The sequence below is a fragment of the Protopterus annectens genome, chromosome 9.part0 (assembly GCF_019279795.1).
Source record: "Protopterus annectens isolate FY-2018-M chromosome 9.part0, PAN1.0, whole genome shotgun sequence".
Lineage (NCBI taxonomy): Eukaryota > Metazoa > Chordata > Ceratodontiformes > Protopteridae > Protopterus > Protopterus annectens.
In genome coordinates, this window is record NC_056743.1 from 1,509,665,731 (window position 1) to 1,509,691,791 (window position 26,061).

General features: G+C 39.5%; 1 protein-coding gene across 1 annotated transcript in view; it reads left to right on the forward strand.

The window, feature by feature from the left end:
• The window catches only part of NIBAN3 (niban apoptosis regulator 3), an 828,390-nt gene that overhangs the window by 679,760 nt on the left and 122,569 nt on the right, over positions 1–26,061 (forward strand). Inside the window, exon 10 of the mRNA XM_044084452.1 lies at positions 24,627–24,788. Within this exon, the coding sequence (XP_043940387.1) occupies positions 24,627–24,788 (162 nt within the window). The remainder of the gene's footprint in view (positions 1–24,626; positions 24,789–26,061) is intronic.

A 26,061-nucleotide genomic window follows, 5' to 3' on the forward strand; every position in this document is an offset into this window, starting at 1 on the left:
ACTCCACTCATTCTGACTGCAGGTCTGTTCTACAATCGTTTCTGCTGTGTATTCCCACCTATGGGGCTTATATATGCCGCTTTTCCCGCACATTTCTCTGATTGTCCGTTTTGGAATTGTATCTACTTCACTGAAAATGCTTTATCATGCTCCATTCTGGATTTTATCCCATATATATGCTATTTCTGCATTTCTAGGTATTGCTGTCATGGCTTAGTGGTTTAGTACCTTGACTCTAGTGCATGGTATCCTGGGTTCGAATCTGACAACTGATTTTTGATTTTCCTGACAGATATGAGTTGAGACCTGTCAATTAAACATGCCAAAAGCACTTTTAAGCACTTAAAAGCAGGTCTGCGCCGTTTGCCGGAGGTAACATGCACTGGCAGTTAGCTTGTGGGAGCGCCAAACGGTGTGCGCTAGGGTAACCCTTAATTGGCTAGTGACACTCATCTTCAGCTTAGCACAGCTAGTTGCAAACAGTTTCAGCCTGTCAAACCCGATTGCTTAGCAACGGGCACGCAGTTTGCAGCTTTTTAAACACTACTCAGCTACGGGCAGTCTGTCTCACAGCAGCTTAGCTATGAGTACATTTCTGACTATTTTTATTCTTGTGTTACTTCAAAGTATATGCTCCATTTCATTGCATTTTACAAAAGGGAATACTTTTACATTTGTACAATACTGTCAGGGTTTTTTTTAGTGCTTATTTACAAAAAAAAAAAAAGGTTGCTGTGGGGGCTCGAACCCTGCCTGCCTACTCTTAGGCTAGCACCTCTACCGCTAAGCTATTACTTGTTGGCTTACTTTGCATATTTAGTTCTTATATCCTTTTCCACTGACTGCTAACTGCAATTGCACTAGTAGCACACCCGCGCACACGAGCGCACACAGTAGCAAACATTTACGAGGTTTAAAAAAAAAAAAAAAGGTTTTAATTTAATTTTATAACATCTCTTCACTTTATACACTGATGGTCTGTCAGGGCATGTGTTGTGTAGTGTGTTTATTCACACTTCCATGGCCTCTCTCGTGGCTGTTTCCTTTCAGCCATTCTAGTCTTCCGGGGGCGTGTCCGCTTGCAGGGCTTAGCCTACAGACACGCCCCCTACTCTCTTACACGGACTGTGTAAGAGTTACTAGTGTGATTCAGCATGCCTCATGCACCTCATGCATATGCAGGACATGCTGACATCACACTGTTTAACTGCAGCCTCCGTGTAAGAGTTATAACTCTTACACGGAGGCTTCCTGAATCTGGCCCACAATGTGTGCATTGTTTTCTTGTATATGAAAACTTATCTTGAAAGCCTTGCTTTTCTTCAGACTTCAGGCTATACTATTTATCTGAGGTGTGATGCTGGAAATCTGTGACTGGTAAGGCACATTTAAATGCCATTGTTTTTTTAATGGATCTGTATTAGGAATAAAAATGATGCTTTTATGTGACATGTTTAGTGTTGAATTAAAGGGAATGAAAAGTACTTTTTGGAAAGAAAAACTTGACATTTGGGTGGAGTTCTCCTTTAAGGATATATTCATAGTGACACAATGCAAAGTTTTTAAGGATCTGTAAATTCATCTCTTTTGTCTTTTGACATTAAAATAAGTCACAGTCCTTGTTTTTTTTCCTTTTGTGATCTGCTGTAGTAAGAAATACTTACTATGTCTGCACTGTACTCGTATGATATAATTGTTGTATAGGCTGCAGACTTGGCACAATACCAGCTAAGTGTATCTTCAGTTCTCTTATAAATCATTTCTCTTTAAAAAAAAAATAAGCATTTCTGAATGAAGCAAAGTAACACCTATTAGAAAATATACAAAAAAAACAAGATCAATCAGAGCTAACTAGAACCCGTTATGTTTCTACAGTGCCTTTACAGTAAACAGTCTTGTTTTAAAAATCATGCAACTGAACAAAACATATCATGAACTCATGCTAAACCCTAAGGAATGATGTCTGGAAAAAATGCCAAAACACATTTACAGTTCTGAATTACACATTGTTCCATCCATAAAAGGTCTCATTCAATTTAGAATTTTTGTGGTGAGCTATACCCCCCACTCACACACAGACACACACACACACACACACACACACACACACACACACACACACACACACACACACACACACACACACACACACACATACACACACACACACACACACATACACATGCATGCGCTCACATCTTTGATATTTGTTAAATCAATTCCATGGTGAACTACCACCAAGGAGTAGAAATGAATGATAAAGCCCTGACTATAGCCGAGGTGACCCAGGTTTGATTAGCTGCTCTGGTGTCTGATGCACTGGCAGAGAGGGATGGAAATGCCTGTCCTAGGGGAGGGGTGTTCATTTTGCTGCTTCCTTAGGGGTAGGTGTGGTTCATGAAGAGGGGAATAGCTCTTAGATGATCTGGGGCGGGTGTAGGAAAGGGAGAGAGACAAGATGGCAGATCATAACTTAAAAAGTCCCAACACTCATGGAAGCAGTTGTGGTCAAGATCCCCAGGATGCCCTTAAGTTCTATGCTGGTCTCAACCCAAAACAATCACTGTTAGTCAGAGAGATGAACAGAGGGGCAGGTAGATCAGGCAAAGGATCATGCACTGGGGTAGAAGACTGAAAAATTATGAAGCAAGGGGTTGGGTTACAAAAAAAAAGCTCCATGATCTCTGTGCCTTGGGGTAGACAAAAACCTCCCCTTGCCATGACATTAGTCTTTAGTCAAATCATGCTATATTTTTGTCCGCTTTCCAGATTCAGAATTTAAATAGATTTTGTTCAGCTTGGAATACTTACTTCCTTGTATAAATTGGTGCAATTTACAAAAACATATTTGACTTTCTCACTTCTTATTTAACACAGATATTTGACTATGCCTTGAGAAATTATGACAGTTCTTCAGCAACCTACTTCTGTTCATGAATTATGCAGTGGCTTAATCACAGAACAAAATAAAGTGCGTGAAGTCAAAAAATATAAGATAATAATATTTCATAAATTTGCCTGCATCTCACAAAAAAATAAATGATCTGCATTTTTGGATTAGTTTGTTTGGCTTTTCTCTTAAAAGAGAAATAGCTAAATTCCCTTTCTATTCCCATGAGATTTTACACTCTCCTAATTATTTACTAAACAGATAAGGTAACCAGTTCATTTGCAGTATCTTTAACTCTTGCTTACTAATGTTAACAGGAAGGATATGGTGTCTTCCTTATTTTCATTTTGCCAACTGCCCTGTCTGTTACTTTATTTGTGACATGTGGCATATCGCCCTGTAAACCTTGAGTACTCTATACTCAGTAGGTCCATTAACTTTGTAAAGTAGAATTGTGTAGCAAGTTTTTCTGCAACTGTAAATGAGAACTGTAAGAGATGTAGAAGTTCAACCATGTAAATTATGCTTTAATTTATCCAATCGTGTGAGCTAGCAGTGTGTTTTCTTATGAGTATGTCTTAAAACTGACAAGGCACTTTAGTTATTATTGAACTAATCAGACCATTAGGACAAGCTTTTATAGTATTTTGTTTTGTAAATTCCTTTCTGTTACACCTTTTTCAGCCTTCCTACACCTCCCTTCACTGCAAGTTCCAGCTGGAGGAGATTCCATCTGTTCAAGCTCTACATGATCACTGTTTTCAACAGAAAAGAACTACTGGTGTGGTTTCTAAGTGCACACCAACAGCAATTCCTTTTATTTTACAAATTTCACTTACGTTTGGGGACCCACATGGTAAAACTGTGAGGCTTCACTCCCTACAAAAAATATTAGTTTTAAATTTTTCTTTGGGTTGAGTTCCTGATCAGTTGAGCTCAGTGAATTAAGTCCTAATTGAGACGGAAGTTTGGGATTCGCAAAGCTTTTTTTTCCCTTATCGTAAACAATATTTCGCTTTCACTTTGCACCTAGAACACATACGATAACCTTTGCTACATGTATGCATTTGGTAATAATATTGCCTTCTACCTTCATGGAGGCTCTCAATAAAAATCTACTCAAACAGCAGAGGCCTCCAAGGCAGAAACAGACTCGACCACCACAACGCAACACTAATCATGAGACACATAACTCTCCTAAACAGTGTGCCACTCAACCAAAGCCCCTAAGGCAAAACAGCATGCCCAACACACTAGTCATAGGTAGTCGATAGTGAGACACACTGATGTCCCACTCACTAGGTTGAATAAGGAGAAAGTAACAGTCAGCTGCCTGTCAGGTGCCAGGATCCACCATAATATCGCATTCAGGTCCCTCAACAACAGGTACAAATATGACTCTGTCATTGTACATGTGGGTGTGAATGACCTGAGGCACCTCCCTGGACTATATGAAAAGAGACATGGAGGAGCTCTTGGATTATGTAGCCCAGGTGGATATGACCCTAGCCCTGAGCAGCATCCTACCATCACCCAGAATGACACCACAGTACAAGCAGAAAATGATTGATTTCAACACTTGGCTAAGTTTCTGGTGTCATTCCAAGGGGATCCAGTATCTGTCTGCCTGGGATGACATGATTGACAGACCTCGATGCTTTGCCAGAGATGGCCTGCATCTGTCACCCCTGGGTTTCCGGATACTGGCCAAGGCTCTTGCTACCCTTATAGTGCCTTTTTTAGGCTGTGCTCCAAAGACCAAATTACCACCATAACAGCTATAAACAAATGCAATCTTAGGGTCATGCTGCTCAATGATAGAAGTCTAAATCTCAAAATGCATCACTCAAAGCACTCCTTAAAATGGAGAACATTGATATTTGTGCTGTAACAGAGACCTGGTTCAAAGCAACAGAAAGCACCCCTGCACTACCAGGCTATAACTCATTCCACACCTTTTGGCCCCAGAACTTGGACCAAAGCTCCAAAGGCAGTGGGGTTTCCATATTCATAAAGGATGCACACACCTCCAGACTGGTAGCCCAACATAACGCATCAGAGATACTTTAGGTGCAGCTAACAATAGGCAAGACAGCAATTCATGTCGTAGCCTGCTATAGGTCTCCAACCACGTCCCAAGACTCACACTCCACATTCCTAAGCAGCCTGGAGAATATTAGGGTCTAACCTAACACTCTCATACTGGGCGACTTCAACTACCCCTCCATTAACTGGGAAAATTACTCATGTGCCAATACACTTGCCCAGTGTTTCCTGGAATTCATTAATTCCAATGCCCTGGACCAGTTTGTTCTTACTCCCACTAGAGATAGCAACATCCTTAATCTGGTCATTACTAACATGGGCAACCATTGCTCTAAACCAGTAGTCAACTCCTCTCTGGTTAGTTCTGACCACAAACTAATCACCTTGGAAATCCACATCGCTCCCATCCCCCTGCAAAGGTAACCACCATGAAAAACTTCTCCAAAGCTAACTTTGGGGTCCTAAAATCAGAGGTGGCTAACTTCCCGGCACCCATGCAAATGAAGAATAGTTGCATGACCACCAATTCATGCACCAATACACTGTACGAACACGTACACAAATGTATGGATCTCGCCATACCCAATAGAACAAAAAAAAAAAGAAAGCCAATCTGGTAGTTCCCTGCCATAAACAAACACTACAACAGAAGGAAGAATAAGGTAAAGTCCCAAGACTGGAAAAACTCCCTTATCAGCCTCAGCAAAAAGTTGAGATCCCTCATCAAATCCTCTAAAGCTAGCTATGAAAACAGAATTGCAGCAGATAGTAAAGACAACCACAAGGCCAACTATAGTTATGTAAAGAATCTCCATGGTAATACCCATATTTGCTCTAAGCTACTGCACAATGGTACCTCCTATACAGAGCCAACAGATATTGCTAATATACTGGCTGACAGATTCAGTGCCAGCTTTACCCCCGCCCCCCCCCCCCACCCAAAGGACCAATCACAATACCAGTAGATTGCCAGGCACCTAGTATTATTGCTGCACAAGTTAAAACAGCACTGTCCAAGGCCAAGAATTCCTATGGGACCTGACAATATCCCTGGCTGTGTTCTAGATGAACTACAGAGTGAACTGGCACCACTTGTGTGCCTGTTCAATCACAGCTTCACCTCAGGCATTGTCCCTACTGAATGTCACACTGCTACAGTCATCCCTTTCCACAAAGGAGGAGCAGCTACAGACCCTGGGAACTATTGCTCCATCAGCCTGATGAGTCTCATATGCAAAGCTATGGAAAGCATCATCATGGACCTAATAAACAAGGATATAAGTATTCTCCAAACTCTAGATCCCATACAGTTTTGTTTTGTGAAGGATAGATCATGCCTGCTCAACCTGATTGACTTCTTTGAGTCAGTCACCAGAGCGGTGGATGAAGGCAAGGTGGTTCATACAGCTTACCTTGATCTGGCCAAGGCCTTTGATACCATTCCCCACTCAGAAATTTCTATGCGCAATTCCTTTTATTTTACAAATTTCACTTACGTTTGGGGACCCACATGGTAATACTGTGAGGCTTCACTCCCTGCAAAAAATATTAGTTTTAAATTTTTCTTTGGGTTGAGTTCCTGATCAGTTGAGCTCAGTGAATTAAGTCCTAATTGAGACGGAAGTTTGGGATTCGTAAAGCTTTTTTTTCCTTATCATAAACAAGATTTCGCTTTCACTTTACACCTAGGACACATAGATAACTTTTGCTACATGTATGCATATGGTAGTAATATTGCCTTCTACCTTCATGGAGGCTCTCAATAAAAATCTACTCAAACAGCAGAGGCCTCCAAGGCAGAAACAGATTCGACCACCACAACGCAACACTAATCATGAGACACATAACTCTCCTAAACAGTGTGCCACTCAACCAAAGCCCCTAAGGAAAAACAGTATGCCCAACACACTAGTCATAGGTAGTCGATAGTGAGACACACTGATGTCCCACTCACTAGGTTGAATAAGGAGAAAGTAACAATCAGCTGCCTGTCAGGTGCCAGGATCCACCACATAATGTACGAATTCAGGTCCCTCAACAACAGGTACAAATATGACTCTGTCATTGTACATGTGGGTGTGAATGACCTGAGACGTACCTCCCTGGACTACATGAAAAGAGACATGGAGGAGCTCTTGGATTATGTAGCCCAGGTGGATATGACCCTAGCCCTGAGCTGCATCCTACCATCGCCCAGAATGATACCACAGTACAAGCAGAAAATGATTGATTTCAACACTTGGCTAAGTTTCTGGTGTCATTCCAAGGGGATCCAGTATCTGTCTGCCTGGGATGACATGATTGACAGACCTCGATGCTTTGCCAGAGATGGCCTGCATCTGTCACCCCTGGGTTTCCAGATATTGGCCAAGGCTCTTGCTACCCTTATAGTGCCTTTTTTAGGCTGTGCTCCAAAGACCAAATTACCACCATAACAGCTATAAACAAATGCAATCTTAGGGTCATGCTGCTCAATGATAGAAGTCTAAATCTCAAAATGCACTCCCTCAAAGCACTCCTTAAAATGGAGAACATTGATATTTGTGCTGTAACAGAGACCTGGTTCAAAGCAACAGAAAGCACCCCTGCACTACCAGGCTATAACTCATTCCACACCTTTTGGCCCCAGAACTTGGACCAAAGCTCCAAAGGCAGTGGGGTTTCCATATTCATAAAGGATGCACACACCTCCAGACTGGTAGCCCAACATAACGCATCAGAGATACTTTAGGTGCAGCTAACAATAGGCAAGACAGCAATTCAGGTCGTAGCCTGCTATAGGTCTCCAACCATGTCCCAAGACTCACACTCCACATTCCTAAGCAGCCTGGAGAATATTAGGGTCTAACCTAACACTCTCATACTGGGAGACTTCAACTACCCCACCATTAACTGGGAAAATTACTCATGTACCAATACACTTGCCCAATGTTTCCTGGAATTCATTAATTCCAATGCCCTGGACCAGTTTGTTCTTACTCCCACTACAAATAGCAACATCCTTGATCTGGCCATTACTAACATGGGCAACCATTGCTCTAAACCAATAGTCAACTCCTCTCTGGTTAGTTCTGACCACAAACTAATCACCTTGGAAATCCACATTGCTCCCATCCCCCTGCAAAGGTAACCACCATGAAAAACTTCTCCAAAGCTAACTTTGGGGTCCTAAAAACAGAGGTGGCTAACTTCCCGGCACCCATGCAAATAAAGAATAGTTGCATGACCACCAAATCATACACCAATACACTGTACGAACACGTACACAAATGTATGGATCTCGCCATACCCAATAGAACAAAAAAAAGAAAGCCAATCTGGTAGTTCCCTGCCATAAACAAACGCTACAACAGAAGGAAGAATAAGGTAAAGTCCCAAGACTGGAAAAACTCCCTTATCAGCTTCAGCAAAAAGTTGAGATCCCTCATCAAATCCTCTAAAGCTAGCTATGAAAACAGAATTGCAGCAGATAGTAAAGACAACCACAAGGCCAACTATAGTTATGTAAAGAATCTCCATGGTAATACCCATATTTGCTCTAAGCTACTGCACAATGGTACCTCCTATACAGAGCCAACAGATATTGCTAATATACTGGCCGACAGATTCATTGCCAGCTTTACCCCTGCCCCCCCACCCACCCAAAGGACCAATCACAATACCAGTAGATTGCCAGGCACCTAGTATTATTGCTGCACAAGTTAAAACAGCACTGTCCAAGGCCAAGAATTCCTATGGGACCTGACAATATCCCTGGCTGTGTTCTAGATGAACTACAGAGTGAACTGGCACCACTTGTGTGCCTGTTCAGTCACAGCTTCACCTCAGGCTTTGTCCCTACTGAATGTCACACTGCTACAGTCATCCCTTTCCATAAAGGAGGAGCAGCTACAGACCCTGGGAACTATTGCTCCATCAGCCTGATGAGTCTCATATGCAAAGCTATGGAAAGCATCATCATGGACCTAATAAACAAGGATATAAGTATTCTCCAAACTCTAGATCCCATACAGATTTGTTTTGTGAAGGATAGATCATGCCTGCTCAACCTGATCGACTTCTTTGAGTCAGTCACCAGAGTTGTGGATGAAGGCAAGGTGGTTCATACAGCTTACCTTGATCTGGCCAAGGCCTTTGATACCATTCCCCACTCAGAAATCATAGAAAAACTCACTAAGCTAGGCATTAACCCTATATTACTAAGTGGGTTGCATACTGGCTTGCAGACAGAACCCACAGTGTGAAAGTAGTTGACTCCAAGTCAGACTGCTGACCAGTCACGAGTGGAGTCCCACAGGGTTTAGTCATGGGTCCTCTCCTGTTTGGTATCTACTTCTCTGAAGTCCAGGCCAACATGAAGAGACTCTAGCTGACAAAGTTCACAGACAATTGTAAGTTGAGAGCTATTATTAACTCCCCAAGTGATATTGACATCCTGCAGAAAGGCCTCACTGAGACCGACTGGTGTCAGAACCATGGCCTTAAGCTCAATGCCAAAAAATGTGTCATCATCCCCTTTGGGAAAAACTTGGTTCCCATGAATCACCACATCAATGGTATTCCATTGAACACAGAAGGTGTTATAAGAGATCTGGGAACACAGGTTGACAGCAACCTCTCTTTTGACCACCACATTGCGACTGTGGTCAGAAAGACCTTCTATGTGGCACATCTCATTACTAAGGGTTTTGCATCCAGGAAGAAAGAGGTCATTGTCTCCCTCTACTCTTCCCTCATTAGGCCAGTCATCGAGTACAATGCCCCATTTGCCATGTACCTCACTAGACAACAGCAACAACTGGAGAGGCTGCAAAAGTACCTCACAAAAATGATCCTAGGCATTAAACAGTTGTCCTATATGGACAGACTCAAAAAAACTCCAACTATTCTCTGTCTCATATCACCTACTTAGAGGCGATCTCTGCTTGACTTACAAAGCCATGACTGACCCAGCTCTGTTAGACATGCTACATTTAAAGAAATCCCAATCCCTCCACACCACACGCTCAAGAGACCTCAACCTCAATTACCGCAATCAACATAACATGCTTGAGGGACAGGTTCATAACCCAGAGACTGCCCATGATATGGAATAGCACAAACACTAGAAAACAGACTGTAGAATGAAAACAAATCCACAAACTGGCTACATTTCTTGAACACAGTTTTATTAAGTGCTTTTTATCCAACTAAATCGTTGGCCTTCTTCAGATAAAAATTAATTTAAAACCATAGGTTTAAATAAGCATCTAAAAAAGTCACATGACCTATTTCATATTTAAAGAGACATGAAGATAAGTTAATTATAACCTACTGAAAATGTGTTATAAACTTAAAAAAAAATAAATTTTGACACCAAGATGCTATCGACATAATTATAAATAAGAAAATTCAAAAAAACAAATCTAAATGTTACTCTTATAATAATAATATATCAAGCCCCTCACCACAACTTATTATTAATATATTTAAAAATAAATACATAAAAAATGTATGGAAAATACGAAAATATATGTGCCAAGTTCATCTATCCAGACTTTTTAATTTTAATAGGCACATAATAGAACATTTGTCATTAAGACCAGGATATGTGTATGCGTTAAGTCTTATTTGCCAGATAAGTTCCAATTTTTCTAATAACAAAGAAAAAGGTCCACCCCTGGGGCTATTACAAACTTGGTCTGTCACTCTAAATTTGAACTTATGATCAGGATTATGGATGTGTGTCTTGCTAGAGCATTTTCTTCCTTATGTTTATCTATCTATACAAATGTTCATATACTCTATCCCTTAATCTACGATCTGTCTTGCCAATGTAAAATGATGGACAGATGACACTTTGCCGGATACACTACTGCTTTAGAATTGCAGTTAAATTTATTTTTGTTAGTTATCTTAAGGCTATTAATGAAGGTGATAGTTCCTTGCTCCATTATATTACAATAAGGGCAATTACCACACTGAGTCATACCCATGTTTCTTACACAGGACTTTTTCTCTTTTTCTAATAAGCTTTTAAAATTTAAACCCTTTCTCAAAACGAAATTCGGAATGTCACCCAATTTAGATGCCAGGGTCATGTCTTCCTTAAATAAATTCCAGTTCTTCATAATAATTTCCTTTATGTTCTTAAAGTCCAAGGAAAAAGTCAAAATACATGCTAGCTTAAAGTTTACCCTCTTACGTTGTCCTGTGGGTGTTGAAGAAACCACATTCATCATCTTATTGTTTCTAAAATTCTCTATTTCCCTTTCCTGTCTTAATATAGGCTTATAAATTCCGTTACTTCTTTTCAATTTAACTTCTTCTGTGAGTTCTTTAATAAATTTTAAGGGGTTCACTCTTCATAAAAACATCTTTTTTAAATTAAGACATTCATTAAAGAAGTCATGCTCAGTAGTAATCATTCATGCAGCTCACACCAAATGACCCTTTACTACTGAGCACTTCTGATAGAAGGGGTGTGCACTAGTATAGTGCAAAAAGGTGTTAGAATATGTGGATTTTCTAAAAATACTGGCTTCTAACTTATTGCATTCTGTGTTTTTTATTTAATTCCATGTCTAAATAAGATATAGACTGGTTGTTAAAAACATGCTTAAAGTGCAGGAAATCAGATGTACTATTTAACCATTGTACTAAATCATCTGTTGTGTCTTTATTTCCTTCAATTAGCATAAAAATGTCATCCAAATATCTTGTGTAAAATTTAATGGTGTTCCCAAGTTCCTGATTACCTAAAATATATGTGTTTCCAAAACATTACTAAGTTTGTATAACTGGAACCACATGGGAACCCATTGCTACTCCTTTAGTTTGGACATAATATTATTGTTGAAAAATATAAAATTGTGGGTCAATATAATGTCCAGCAGCTCTTCCACTAAGGAAATTTCTTCCTTAGAGGCACTTTTCTGTCACATTCTTGCACTAACCTATTCTATATCCTGATTGTGAGGGATACTAGTATAGAGATCCCTGACATCTATCGTAAGAAAATTATACTCAATTCTATATTCTAAGTTGTTAAGTTTGTCTAAAAAAAGACCACAAATCCTTGGAAATGACTTCCTCCATGGTGACATACTTATAATAGAATCCACAAATTTCGCACAAGCATATGTGGATGAAGCCCTCCCATCCACTATCAGCCTAAGTGAGGGATCTTTTATATCTTTATGGATCTTAGTAACTCCAAACATGCACAGGGTTTTGGTGACAATATTTGTAAATAATTATATATATGCATGTCTATCCTGTCTTCTATAAATAAGTCATTCAAATAAATTCTAATTCGTTGATTGGCAATATTTAATTCATTTAGGGAAGCTTCCACATATGTGTCTGAGTTCAAAATACATTGGATTTTCCTGTCATAATGATCTACATCCATAAATACTAGTCACCCCCTTTATCTGGCTTCATAACATGGACTTTGGCAGAACATAATAGGTTAAATAATTCCCTTTCTTCCTTATTCAAGTTATGTGTGTATCTCACATCTAAGTTACTAAGTTTCCTAAAATCTAACTCACACATTTTTTCAAAAATTAATAAATTGTGTAAGGGCGGGTTGAAACAACTAGAAACTCTAAATTTGTTAAAATTAGTACTTTGTGTGCCCAATAAATGGTGCAAGTTTAGCTTTCTTACAAACATTTTAAGGTCACAAATTGACTGAGCAATGTCCATTTTACATTAAGGAACAAATGACAAACCTTCAGCAAGTATTTTGACCAAGTCCACAGAAACTTCAAAGGATTAATAATTATAGATAGAAATATCTTTTTCTTTGTTTTTGATAATAAGCGGGTCATTTTCAGACAAAACACCAACGGTTATCTCCTGTTGTTGTTCTTCCTCCACTTGTTGCAATAATTGCGTGACTTCCCCTTGGTAAAATCCTGCATTGAAGACTGGGCCGTTATCTGCTGCTGGTTGCTTACGTGTTTGTTGTTATAGTTCACATTGCAGTCCCTGATACGATCACTTCTCCTTAAATTTTCCCCATCTTGGTTCCCTGATGTATTGCTCAGTGCACTTGTATTTCCTCTTGCGGAAGAAGAAGAAGACGCGGATGTGTTAACGTCATCATTACCCAAACCGGTTTCTTGATTGTTAGTTTGCTGTTTGTGAAACCGTGTTTGTGAAGGTGATGGGAGTGGATACGCTACACCAGTACGATACTGGAGGCAGTCTCTTTCCAATTTTTGGACTTTTGTTTGGCTAATTTTGACCAAATGTTGGTCTATACTTTGAAAGATACGATTATAATTGTATTTGTATCTTTCAAAGTCCAAATGTGCCTTGATTTGATTGTCCAATCTTGCAATTGTCCCCATAAGTTCCTCTGTCATCAGAGTGTAATGTTTCACAATCACTTGCAGCAATTGTAACCCCTGTTGATTAAAAAGTTTCACTAATTCTATGTGAAATTCAGTATCCGGAATCAGTCCGGTTGGGTATTGCCACAACCTCAACCCTTTTGGTAATGTTTCAAGCCTAATGCATTCCTGGAAGTATTCTACCTCCAGGCGAAGTTTCTTATACTTCAACATGTTCTGGTCAAATTGATGTATTAAGTCTGCAAGGAAAATATCACCCCTGGCCGGGTTACCTGTTCCTTATGCACTACTGGAAACAAAATGACCAACTGGAGAACTAAGCCAATCTTTTAATATAGGTGACTCCATAAGCCTCGAGCAGTGTTGTTGTAATTGCTGTTGTGAGCCAGACCTATGACCAGTGTCCACGATACCTTCCCGGTTACTTGCACAGGCATTAGCAAAAGTCTGTGGTATGTTCAAATCAATAAGCTGAATTTGTTGCTCAACATTAGATGTTTCCCCTTCATTAAGGGCGTATCTGTTTGCCTCGGTTGCCTCAGTTGTTGCGATTGTGGTGTAACTTGGTGCTGCTGCTGACTAGATGTCACAGCATCCAAATGGTTGCTCAAAGATTCAACTTTTTGAGTTTTGCATCTTGGTGTCAGAATTTAGGTTTTTTTTTAAGTTTATAGCACATTTTCAGTAGGTTGTAATTAACTTATCTTCATGTCTCTTTAAATATAAAATAGGTCATGTGACCTTTTTAGAGGCTTATTTAAACCTATGGTTTTAAATTAATTTTTATCTGAAGAAGTCCAACGATTTAGCTGGACAAAAAGCGCTTAATAAAACTGTGTTTGAGAAGTTTAGCCAGTTGGTGGATTTGTTTTCATTCTACATGCTATGGAATAGACTTCCCATACATGTCAAACAAAGCACCTCAATGGCCCTCTTTAAGAGAAATCTTGATGAGTGAATGGGAAATAGAAAATTCACCCCAGGAATAACTCCAATGGCTCTACTCGACAGAGTCAGTGGGACCTAATGTCGGGTGGCACAATGCCAAGGTAATCCTATGGGCTAGGCTTGTAATGGCTCCAGGGCCATTAGCCTAGTATACACCTATGAACCTATGATCTTTTGGTGTGAAACTACTGCTGAATCAGCAAATGTTTTAATAATGAGGTTCATTTGGTGGGAATAGCCTAACAATGCTGGTAAATTAAACATTTCCTCTCAAATCTTATAGGAATGCTACTGTAACTTCGTCACAGCTCTTCACAACTGCATCACAACAATGGAAGACAAAATTCTGGACTTCATCCTCGCCAGTACTGGACAGCTCTGTTCCCCACCAGTTGTAAATTCCTCCCTAGTAAATCTGGAAAATAAATCAGTCACATTCACCATTAAATACCTCAGTATTCAGAGATTATGCGAAAGCTAATCTATTAAAACTGAGTGAAGACCTGGCTAAATTCAACATCCCCCTCCAATCTGATGATTCCACTGTATATACAGAAACCAATCTTTACCACCAAATTCTATGGACAATTGAATAGCTGTATAACTGAATCTGTCCCCCACTGAAATAAATACAATGACAAATTTAGAAATAAACCCCTGTGGTGGAACCCAAATAGTATCACTCTTCATATCACCACTCCCTTTCTCCATTGCAAAACTCTGTTCTTTACTGAACACAGATTTTAACTCTTGCATTGCTATATCTAAATTTGTATTCAGTATTGTATTTTGAACTTTGCACTACTGTTCTTGAATTTTGTATTTTGTATTGTATTGTGTTGGACATCTCTTTGAAACATTATATTTAACCTCTGTGCCTAGTGATCTCTGCAAATGCCCATGTCCACTGTATTATACTTCTGTATTGTATTTCTTGTGTATCCGCGGTGGTGGTGCTGCAGTAGCATTGTCGCCTCACAGTAAGACGCTGTCCGGTTCGATTCTCAGCTAGAGCGTCTTCTGCGTGGAGACATGCGTGAATGGGCATACCTTCGTTGAAGGTTGTGCATCAGGGCTGGCAACTCGGCACGTAAAAATCAACTGCCAATCATTAGTGGACCAGAGTTCCACTGTGGCCACCCCTAACTAGGAAAAGCCGAAAGACACAAACATACATTGTATTTCTTGTGGAGCTTTTCTCCCCAGGCCTCCACTGAAAATGGATCTCTGACCCAGTGGACTTTCCCGATCAACAAATGTCAATAAACAAATAAATATCAACTTCAACAAGAAAAAAATCATTGCAAGCAATAGTAAATGCAACTCTCAAAGCATCAATAAAACTCTTGCTAAAGTTAACAAGGAACGCTAATCCCTGATGAGATCAACCAACAACAGATATGATGTAAAAATAGCCACTCAGGCAAAAGACAGCCATAAAGCCTTCTTTATATAATCATGCTACAAACGTCAGAAACAATATCCAGCACTTCACAGACCTAATAGTAAATGATATCACAAAGGCAGACCCTGAGGACATAACCGATATACTAGCAGATATATTTAGCTCTAACTTCACTGCCCCCCTCCTACTAAATACCCCAGATCACATATTGCATCAACACCTTCCCCAAACCTCCCAAGAACAAGTTCTCAAAACACTTTCTAATGCCAAGAGCACTGCTTCTATAAGGACATAAAACATACTCGGCTGCCTACTGACATGCCTGAAACAGGCATGTCAATTCCCCTGAACAGACTATTCAATATCAGGCTCCAAACAGTCTTTGTCCCAGACAAATGGTGGTAGCAATAGTTATTCCTCTGCACAAAGGTAAGGCATCAGTTGACCCAGGTAATTAAACACCCGTAATTCTGACCACCTTCACCTGTAAGGCTATGGAGTAGCTCATTATGTAGTTAATAAATAAGGATATAGGTAACGTACAAACTATTGAACCAAGCCAGTGCAGTTTTCACAAGGGCAGATCCTGCCTGCTTAACCTGGTTGACTTTTTTGCAAAGGCTATTGAAGCAATGGATAAGTAAAATATCTAGACTTTGCAAAGGGGCTCAACACATCCCATACCCAGGTATTGTTCATAATGTCTCTACACTAAATGTTGATCCCTATATAACTTCTTTGATAGCAAACTGGTTCACAAACAGAACCCAGGAAATTAAGTTAGGTAGCTCTACTTCCTCCAAAAGACTTGTCCCTAGTGGTGTACCCCAGAGGATACTAAGATCTTCCAAGAGGGCTTTCCCCAAATAATATCTGGTATCATAATAATGGATTAAAACAAAAGGTCAAAATGTAAAGTAGTCTCCTTTAGCAAGCATTATACCCCATGCTGTTATCACACCAACTACACACCCCTGAAAACTGACCCTGTTGTTAGGGACCAACGAACATATGTGGACAACAAACTAGCCTTCAATCACCGTGTTCTCACTCTTATAAGAAAGTCCTTTTTTATTCCACAGCTTAGTAGTAAGAATAAGGCATCTAGGTCTAGGGATGTGATCATTCCACTGTATTTGGCATTTATTATGTCAATCATTAAGTATAATGTCCCCTTCCTTATGTACCTGTCCAAACATTTAACACAACTTGGATGACCATAACACTTCCTCACCAAGAAAATCCAGGGCCAAAATCATAAAAATTACTATCTCAAAGCCTTGACCATCTTCTTGATATCATACAGGCTACTGAAGGGTATTCTCTGCCTCATGCACAATGCCTCAGCAGAACCTATCCTTTCAGATCTATTGCACATCCACAGGTCCAGTAGTGGCATGGACACCCATTCCGGACATCTTAACCTCTTCTACAACATAATCAGAACATGTTGTGGGGGATAAATATATATCCCAAGGAATTGCACTTCTGTGGACTCAGCCTTCTCTCCAGATAAAGTGATGTACTTCCCTTACTCTAGTCATATGCAATCTAAATGAATGAATGGGAAACCACAAATTCTTCAAAGGTTTCACAACCCTGTCCCTTATGGATAGGGCTAACATGTAAATGTTCTGCCCAGCCCTGGGTTATTCATACTTGAATTAAAAGGGCTAAAACCATAATGGGAATTCAGAGTTAGACTTCCAAAGATCCTAATGAATCAATAGCTTAGTAAGTATCTATGAACTTATAGCCAAACTGCGAAACAACTATTTGAACATTTTTCCATGTGCACATCTAGTATTCAGATACCCATCCCTTCCCTAGCCTCTTTCTAAATGTAACATGCTCCTCTTTCTATATTGTATTGTTATACCACAACCTTGAAATGCTTGGATATCACCTTCCACTGAGCTTTCATTTTAAACAAACCACCTTCCAAAATCCTTCCATAATTACTTTTCATATTATCCTCATGTTTCCTATTAGAAGTTTTATGTATCTGTGCTTCACTCCTATCTTCTAGCTCTTACAGAATAACTCCCATCCCTTTCAGCAAATGTCAACGTCCCACATCACACTTGGGCAGGCATTTGACACTAAGACATTCACGTATTTTATTTCTGTAATTATGAGATAAACTCTTAAAACAGCTACACAAAAATCGAATAACTGTTAGTTATGATCTCAAAATTCAAACAATTACTAAATGTTTGACAAATGACATTTGCACAATCCTGGGCACAAAGTACTTCTTTATTGTAATTCATAGTTTCATCATAACACAAGCTGTATAATTAATGTATAAACATTACTACCCAGCCAAGTATCTAAAGGTTTCTTAAATAATTCAGTAGAAGCCCTCTGCCTAATCTCTAAAGGTAATCTATTTCAGGATCTCACAATACTTTGACTAATACATTTTGAGCTTAGTGAGTTGGTGCACTTTGGTATATGAAAGGTGTCATTTCCAGTGCATGATGTTCTAATTGACTGCAAAAGCTTAATATTTAATAAGGCATACATCTTCATTCTTAAGGACATGGTATGTTAGACACAACCTACCACTTAGTAATCAGTAACTTACAGAGAATAAATCACGTTTTTCAAGACATTCTTGATAAGTTCTTACATTCCAAAACTCTTTTAGTAAATTTTCTTTGATCACTTTCCAATATTGAAAGAACACCCTTAGAATAAGAACAAAATAATGAATTATATCCAAGTATGCACTTAACCAGTGGTGTAGAGGGACAAAGTTCAGTTAGCAGCTCAAGTTACTGACAAAGCAGCATGTGTGTGTGGTTATGTGGGCGCTCTGCAGTGATCTCTGGTGAAGGCTGGGAACATTGCATTAACAGGAATAGTTCAAGAAGAGTAAGAGTGGTGGGAATAGCTGAGCTGCCATGGAGGCAGGGAGATACTCTGCACACCCTCATTTAAGACACACCCCTTGAATGCACAATGGTTACTGCATGGGGAGGGGGAGAATCAGGTAGGGCATAATGAAAAAAAAAATGGCAGAATGGTGATAAACAACGCCCCCAGGACCCTCTTAAATTCCACCTCCAGCCCCAGCTGAATTGGGGAAAGTCTGGAGGGAACAGAAAACTAGTAGACTTGGTGTAGATGTAGGGCATTGGATAGAAAGGCTGTAGGATGATGGAAGGACCAAAAACAAATTACAGTCTTAACGTATGTTGTATTTAATTTTACAATTACTACAGCTGATCTAGATGTGAAATTGTTTTAAGAGTAGTCCCACAACACATGTAGCCCTAGCCTGATAGCACATGCATTCTTTCTAATTAGCAACTTATATAAACAGCAAGATCCTTATACTCTTTTACTTTCTCTAAAACATAATTATCAAAGATAAAGGTTTGTGTTTCCCTGAAATTTGCAAAGTACATTGCTCCACTTTTAGATAAACTAACACTGAATCCAAATGTATTAAACCAGCCAATAAGATTAGACATGTATGAATTAAATGCTAAATAATCCGAAATTGTTGTCAGTATGGCACCAATTTTAATACCATCCACACACTAGATCACTCAATATGTACTCATAATTGGCAAAAATAAAAAGATAAAATTAAATAAAATTGGGCATGAAGTGGACCCCTGGGGAACCCCAAATGAAACCTTTAACCCATTGGAGTAATGTCCTTGATCTTTAACATGCTGACATCTATGCCTTATAGGTTCATAGGTTCATAGGTGAGTACTAGGCTAATGGCTCTTGGGCCTTTACAAGCCTAGCCATAGGATTACCCAGGCATAGTGCCACCTGACCTTTGTTCCCAGTGCCTCTGCCGAGTAGAACCACTGGAGTTATCCCTGGGGTGAATTTTCTGTTTCCCATCCACTCATCAAGATTTCTCTTGAAGAGGGTCAGCGAGGTGCTCTGCTTGACATGTATGGGAAGTCTGACCAAAAAAGAAAGAGAAAAACCACACTGGAAACAACACACTTAGAAGTTAGCGCTTTCGTTTACTTGAATGTTGTAAACTTCTTCAGACAATCAAAATTCAATTCACAAACCTTAAGTACAATTAAAATAGTGATGTCATCAATTAAATAAACAACCCACCTCATTTTAAAGAAACAATTAACAAGCATAATGAAGTATAGTGTAAAATGCAATAAATAGTACTAGATAGCACAAAAAATTCCATTCACAGTCGTAAAAAACACACAGTGTATGCCTGATGAGAAAAATCTCTCATCTTATTAAGGCTTTTAGTTTTAAAATACTTTTGAAAGTGATCCGGGGGTGTTCGGTGATATATTTGTTGACACTTTGGTCTTCAGACAAAAAACACCAGTTTTTACAAAAAATAGATTTTAGCAAATCAGCATCGGAGGAAAATGTAGTGGTGAAATTCAAACCAGTCGACCCATCAGTCCTCAAATAAATTTGGGGACATTTGTCTAAATGTGGGTACCCTAAATCCATCTGTGTTCATACATCAGTTCTTTCTATGACTGGTTCTAGCATTGTGTTCAGCTCCCTGATGTTTAAGATTGGCTTAAAACTACCACTGGTCCTTTTATTTGAAACTTCCCTAATCAAATTGTTAATCAATATGTTGGGGTAACCACGTTTCACAAACATGTTCTTCAGAGTTTCACATTCTTGGAAAAAATCGTCATCCAAAGTTGTCATCCTTGAGGCTCTAACTAAAAGTGTCAACAAATATATCACCGAACACCTCCGGATCACTTTCCGGAGGGGAATGAATTTGAAAAGTATATTAGAACATAGTAAACCTTACTGCCATAAACCACACTGTGGTATGTACAAATGTGAGAACTGCACTTGGTGTAAATACATCAAAGTGACTAGTTCATTAACAGTTGGTAAAATTAAAATTTACATCAATGACAAATTCAATTGTAACACTAGAGGAGTAGTTTATTTAGGGTTATGTTCCCAATGCTCTTCTTTTTATGTGGGCAAAATGGATAAATCCTTGAAAAATAGAATTTATGAGCATTGTTATGCTATTAGGAGGAAAAATACTAACAATGCACTAGCTAGACATGCACTTAGCTTTCCAGGACATGAATTTCAGTTTTTAATAATTGATAAGGTTTCAGATAATGGTAAGGGTGGCCCTATTTGTTTAAAACTAGAGGAGAAAGAAGTGTGGTGGCAACTAAAACTGAATGCTGCAACCCCACCAGGGCTCAATGATGTTATTTCCATCAAAAGTATTTTAAAATTAAAAGCCTTAATAAGATGAGAGATTTTTCTCATCAGGCATACATTGTGTGTTTTTTACGACTGTGAATGGAACTTTTTGTGCTATCTAGTACTATTTATTGCATTTTACACTATACTTCATTATGCTTGTTAATTGTTTCTTTAAAATGAGGTGGGTTGTTTATTTAATTGATGACATCACTATTTTAATTGTACTTAAGGTTTGTGAATTGAATTTTGATTGTCTGAAGAAGTTTACAACATTCAAGTAAACGAAAGCGCTAACTTCTAAGTGTGTTGTTTCCAGTGTGGTTTTTCTCTTTCTTTTTTGGTCATACAGTTTATATATTTGTGTTTATATGTATGGGAAGTCTGTTCCATAGCATGGGTAGTCTCTGGGTTAGGAATATGTGGCTCCAGCATTTTCTGTTAATCGTGGTAATGAGATTGAGGTCTCTGGAGCATGTGGTGCGGAGGGACTGGGATTTCTTTAGATGTAGCATTTCTAATAGATCTGGTTCAGACATGGCTTTGTAAGTCAAGCAGAGATCACCTCAAAGTAGGCGATATGAGACAGAGAATAGTTGGAGTTTTTTGAGTTTGTCCATATAGGACAAGTGTTTAAGGCCTAGGATCCTCTTTGTGGGGTACTTTTGCAGCCTCTCCAGTTGTTGCAGGTGTCTAGTGAGGTACATGCCAAATAGGGCATTGTACTTGATGATTGGCCTAATGAGGGAAGAGTAGAGGGAGACAATGACCTCTTTCTTCCTGGATGCAAAACCCTTAGTAATGAGATGTGCCACATAGAAGGACTTTCTGGCCACAGTGGCAATGTGGTGATCAAAAGAGAGGTTGCTGTCAACCTGTGTTCCCAGATCTCTTATAACGCCTTCTGTGTTCAGTGGACTACTATCAATGTGGTAATTCAAGGGAACCGGGTTTTTCCCAAAGGGGATGACGACACATTTTGTGGCACTGAACTTAGGGCCATGGTTCTGACACTAGTCGTTGGTCTCAGTGAGGCCATTCTGTAGGATGTCAACATCACTTGGGGAGTTAATAATAGCTCCCAACTTGCAATCATCTGTGAACTTTGTCAGCCAGAGTCCCTTTGTTTTGCCCTGGACTGAACCCTGTGGGACTCCACTTGTGACTTGGAGTCAGCTACTTTCACACTGTGGGTTCTATCTGTGAGCCAGTTTGCAACCCATCTAGTGATATAGGGGATGATGCCAAGCTTAGTAAGTTTTTCTATGATTCCTGAGTGGTGAATGGTATCAAAAGTCTTGGCCATTTCAAGGTAGGCTGTATGAACCACCTTGCCTTCATCCACAGGTCTGGTGACTGACTCAAAGAAGTCGACCAAGTTGAGCAGGCATGATCTACACTTCACAAAATCAAACTGTGCAGGATCCACAGTTTGGAGATTCCCTATATCCTTGTTTATTAGGTCCATAATGATGTGTTCCATAGCTTCGCATATCAGACTCATCAGGCTAATGGGGCAATAGTTCCCAGGGTCTGTAGTTACTCCTCCTTTGTGGAGAGGGATGACTGTAGCAGTGCGCCATTTGGTAGGACAAAGCCTGAGGTGAGGCTGTGATTGAACAGGGCACACAGGTGAGGTGCCAGTTCACTCTGTAGTTCATATAGAACAGAACTAGGGATATTGTCAGGTCCCATAAAAGCTGTATTCTTGGCCTTGGACAGTGCTATTTTAACCTGTGCAGCAGTAATACTGGGTGCCTGGCAATCTACTAGTATTGTGATTGGTCCTTGGGGGGGGTAAAGTTGGCACTGAATCTGTCGGCCAGTATACTGGAAATACGTATTGGCACAGTATAGGAAGTACCATTGTGCAGTAGCTCAGAGCAAATCTGGGTATTCCCATGGAGATTCTTTACATTACTATAGAAGGCCTTGTGGTTGTCTTTACTATCTGCTGCAATTCTGTTTTCATAGCTAGCTTTAGAGGATTTGATGTGGGATCTCAATTTTTTGTTGAGGCTGATAAGGGAGTTTTTCCAGTCTTGGGACTTCACCTTATTCCGCATCAGTTTCCTCCTTCTGTTGTAGAGTTTGTTTATGGCAGGGGACTACCAGATTGGCTTCCTTTTTTTTGGAGGAGATCATCTTAGTTCTATTGGGTATGGGGAGATCCCTGCCTTTGTGTTCATGTTCATACAGTGCACTGGTGTATGATTCTGCAGTCACACAACTATTCTCCATTTGCATGGGTGCTGTGAAGTTAGCCACCTCTGTTTTTAGGAGCTCAAAGTTAGCTTTGGAGAAGTTTTTCAGGGTGGCTACCTTTGATTGGGGGGGATGTGGATTTCCAAGGTGATTAGTTTGTGGTTGGATCTAACCAGGGAGGAGCTGACTATTGGTGTAGAGCAACATTCACCCATGTTAGTAATGACCAGGTCAAGGATGTTGCTACCTCTAGTGGGGGTAAGAACGAGCTGGTCCAGGGCATTGAAATTAATGAACTCCAGGAAACAGTGAAAAAGTGTATTGGTACCTGAGTAGTTTAACCAGTTAATGGAGGGGTATTTGAAGTCGCCTAGTAAGAAAGTGTTAGGTTGGACCCTAATATTCTCCAGAGTGCTTAGGAACATGGAGTGCGAGTCTTGGGACATGGATGGGGACCAATAGCAGGCTATGACCTGAATTGTTGTCTTACCCAATGTGAGCTGCACCTGTAGTATCTCTAATGCATTATGTTGGGTTACCAGTCTGGAGGTGTGTGCATCTTTTATGAATATGGAAACACCACCAACTGTGGAGCTTCAGTCCAAGTTCTAGGGCCGAAAATGTGAAATGAGTTATAGCCTGGTAGTGCAAGGGTGCTTTCTGCTGCCTTGAACCAGGTCTCTGTTACAGCACAATTGTCGATGTTCTCCATTTTAAGGAGTGCCTTGAGCGAGTGCATTTTGAGATTTAGACTTCTAGCATTGAGCAACATGACCCTCAAATTGCATTTGTTAGTAGCTGTTACAGTGGTAATTTGGTCTTTGGAACACCACCCAGAAAAAGGCACTATAGGGGTGGCAAGACCCTTGGCCAGTATCCGGAAGCCCACAGGTGACAAATGCAGGCCATCTCTGACAAAGCATCTAGGTCTGTCACTCATGTCATCCCAGGCAGTCAGATACTGGATCCCTTTGGAATGACACCAGAAACTTAGTCAATTGTTGAAATCAATCATTTTCTGCTTGTACTGTGGTATCATTCTGGGTAGGATGGTAGGATGCTGCTCAGGTCTAGGGTCATACCCACCTGGGCTACATAATCCGAGAGCTCCTCCATGTCCCTTTTCATGAAGTCCAGGGAGGTACATCTCAATTTATTCACACCCACATGTACAATGACAGAGTTGTATTTGTACCTGTTGTTGAGGGACCTGAGTGCGTCTGTTATGTGACGGATCCTGACACTTGACAGGCAGCTGACTGTTACTTTCTCCTTACTCAACCTAGTGAGTGGGACATCAGTGTGCCTCACTATCGAGTCACCTATGACTAGTGTTATTAACCATAATTTCTTGCTGTTTTGTGAAATGTTCAAAGACAGAAATAGTGTAACAGATAGTAGCGAGCTAAAAGCAGGTATGTTGCAGTGGTAAGAATTTAGCAACCATTCACATGAAAATTATGAGAAAACAATGAACAGAAATAACTTTTTATTTATTTATTTATTTATTTATTTTTTGGAAGGAAAAAAAAAAAAACTAACTTAATTTTATTCTCTCTCTACATAATGGCTGGTGTGTAAACAGCTCCTAGCCTGGTTTACAGATTTGCCAGAAGATTCTGTAAGGATGCACCAGTGCTATGAGAAAGTCGAGTGTCTCCAACAAAGCCTGGAAAACTTGAAGGACCGATTTGGATTTAAGGGGACAAGAGTTCTGATTCTTAGGGCACAAAATCTTATGCAACAGGTAGGGTAAATGTTTATTTTAAAAAATAATATAGTGTAAGCAATCATCCACTGCATTAAATGAACAGGGGGATTGTGTACAATAGCATGGGTTCAAATTATACAGTAAAGCTTTTTTGTTATAATATTTTGTTCTACTTCTCAAGTCTAGTTTTAGGAATGTGCTAGCTGTGTAACAGGTAAATAGGTATGTGAAAATAAGCAATAGAAGTCACAATGTGCTCTATATTGAGAGTTTGTGCTTCCTTGAAGCAGTACCCTGCAAATGCATGGATTAGCATGCTACTGTAATTAAATTACTAAACTATAAACACGCACACACACACACACACACACACACACACACACACACACACACACACACACACACACGTTATGCATAACAGGTTGAAAACTAATAGTAGACATTTTCCTACTTCCTTTATCTTTTTTTAAACAATAATAAATCATCAGAAACACCAAAACTTATTAGCTTCTGTTACCTTAGCTTGAGCCTTCCAGGAAGTGTAAAAAACATTACATTCAAGAAGTGTGAATAGACACCATTAATGAATAATTACAATACAATTAAGAAACATCTAACAGAAAAAGAAACACAAAACTTTAGCTAATAATAATATGCTTTCGGTTAAACTCAAAATTTAAACTATCAGGTCTTAAAATACAAAATTTAAATGTAAACACATTTTATGCAGTGACAAATCTTTAATGTCTTTACTATTTCTAATGCTAGGATGAAATTGTTCTAAATTAGTTGTTAGATTATGCATCTCACTTAAAAGGTGCTTGTTAAAGTGAAAATCACTAAATGTCTGTTCCCTTGCATTCCCTGTGTCACTTAACTGCTCCTACAGCCTCACTTTAAATTTCCTTTTACTTTTGTTTCATGAAAGAGACTGTAGGACCAAGTTATGAGCATGCATTGCTCCCCCTGAATCACAGGGATAGTGTCACTAAAGAGTACATTGTATAGAAATTATCCCCCTACACACTTATTTTCACTCTTATAATGTTTACATAGGCTGGTTTTAGGTGTCTGTTCATACTCCATGACTCCATTCTTCTTAATGGTTTTGCAACCCAATATTTTAATGTTTTTTTTTTTTTTTACCAGTCTAATGCCCCTATTCTTTATGATCTCCAAAACCATTCGCAGTACTCCTGGTACTGTGTACAAGCAAATAAAAGGATGACCACAAAATCATTGGAATTTGCTCCCTGTGCAATAAACACCAGCATTATTTTACCAGCTTTTGCCATCACACTTTCGCATT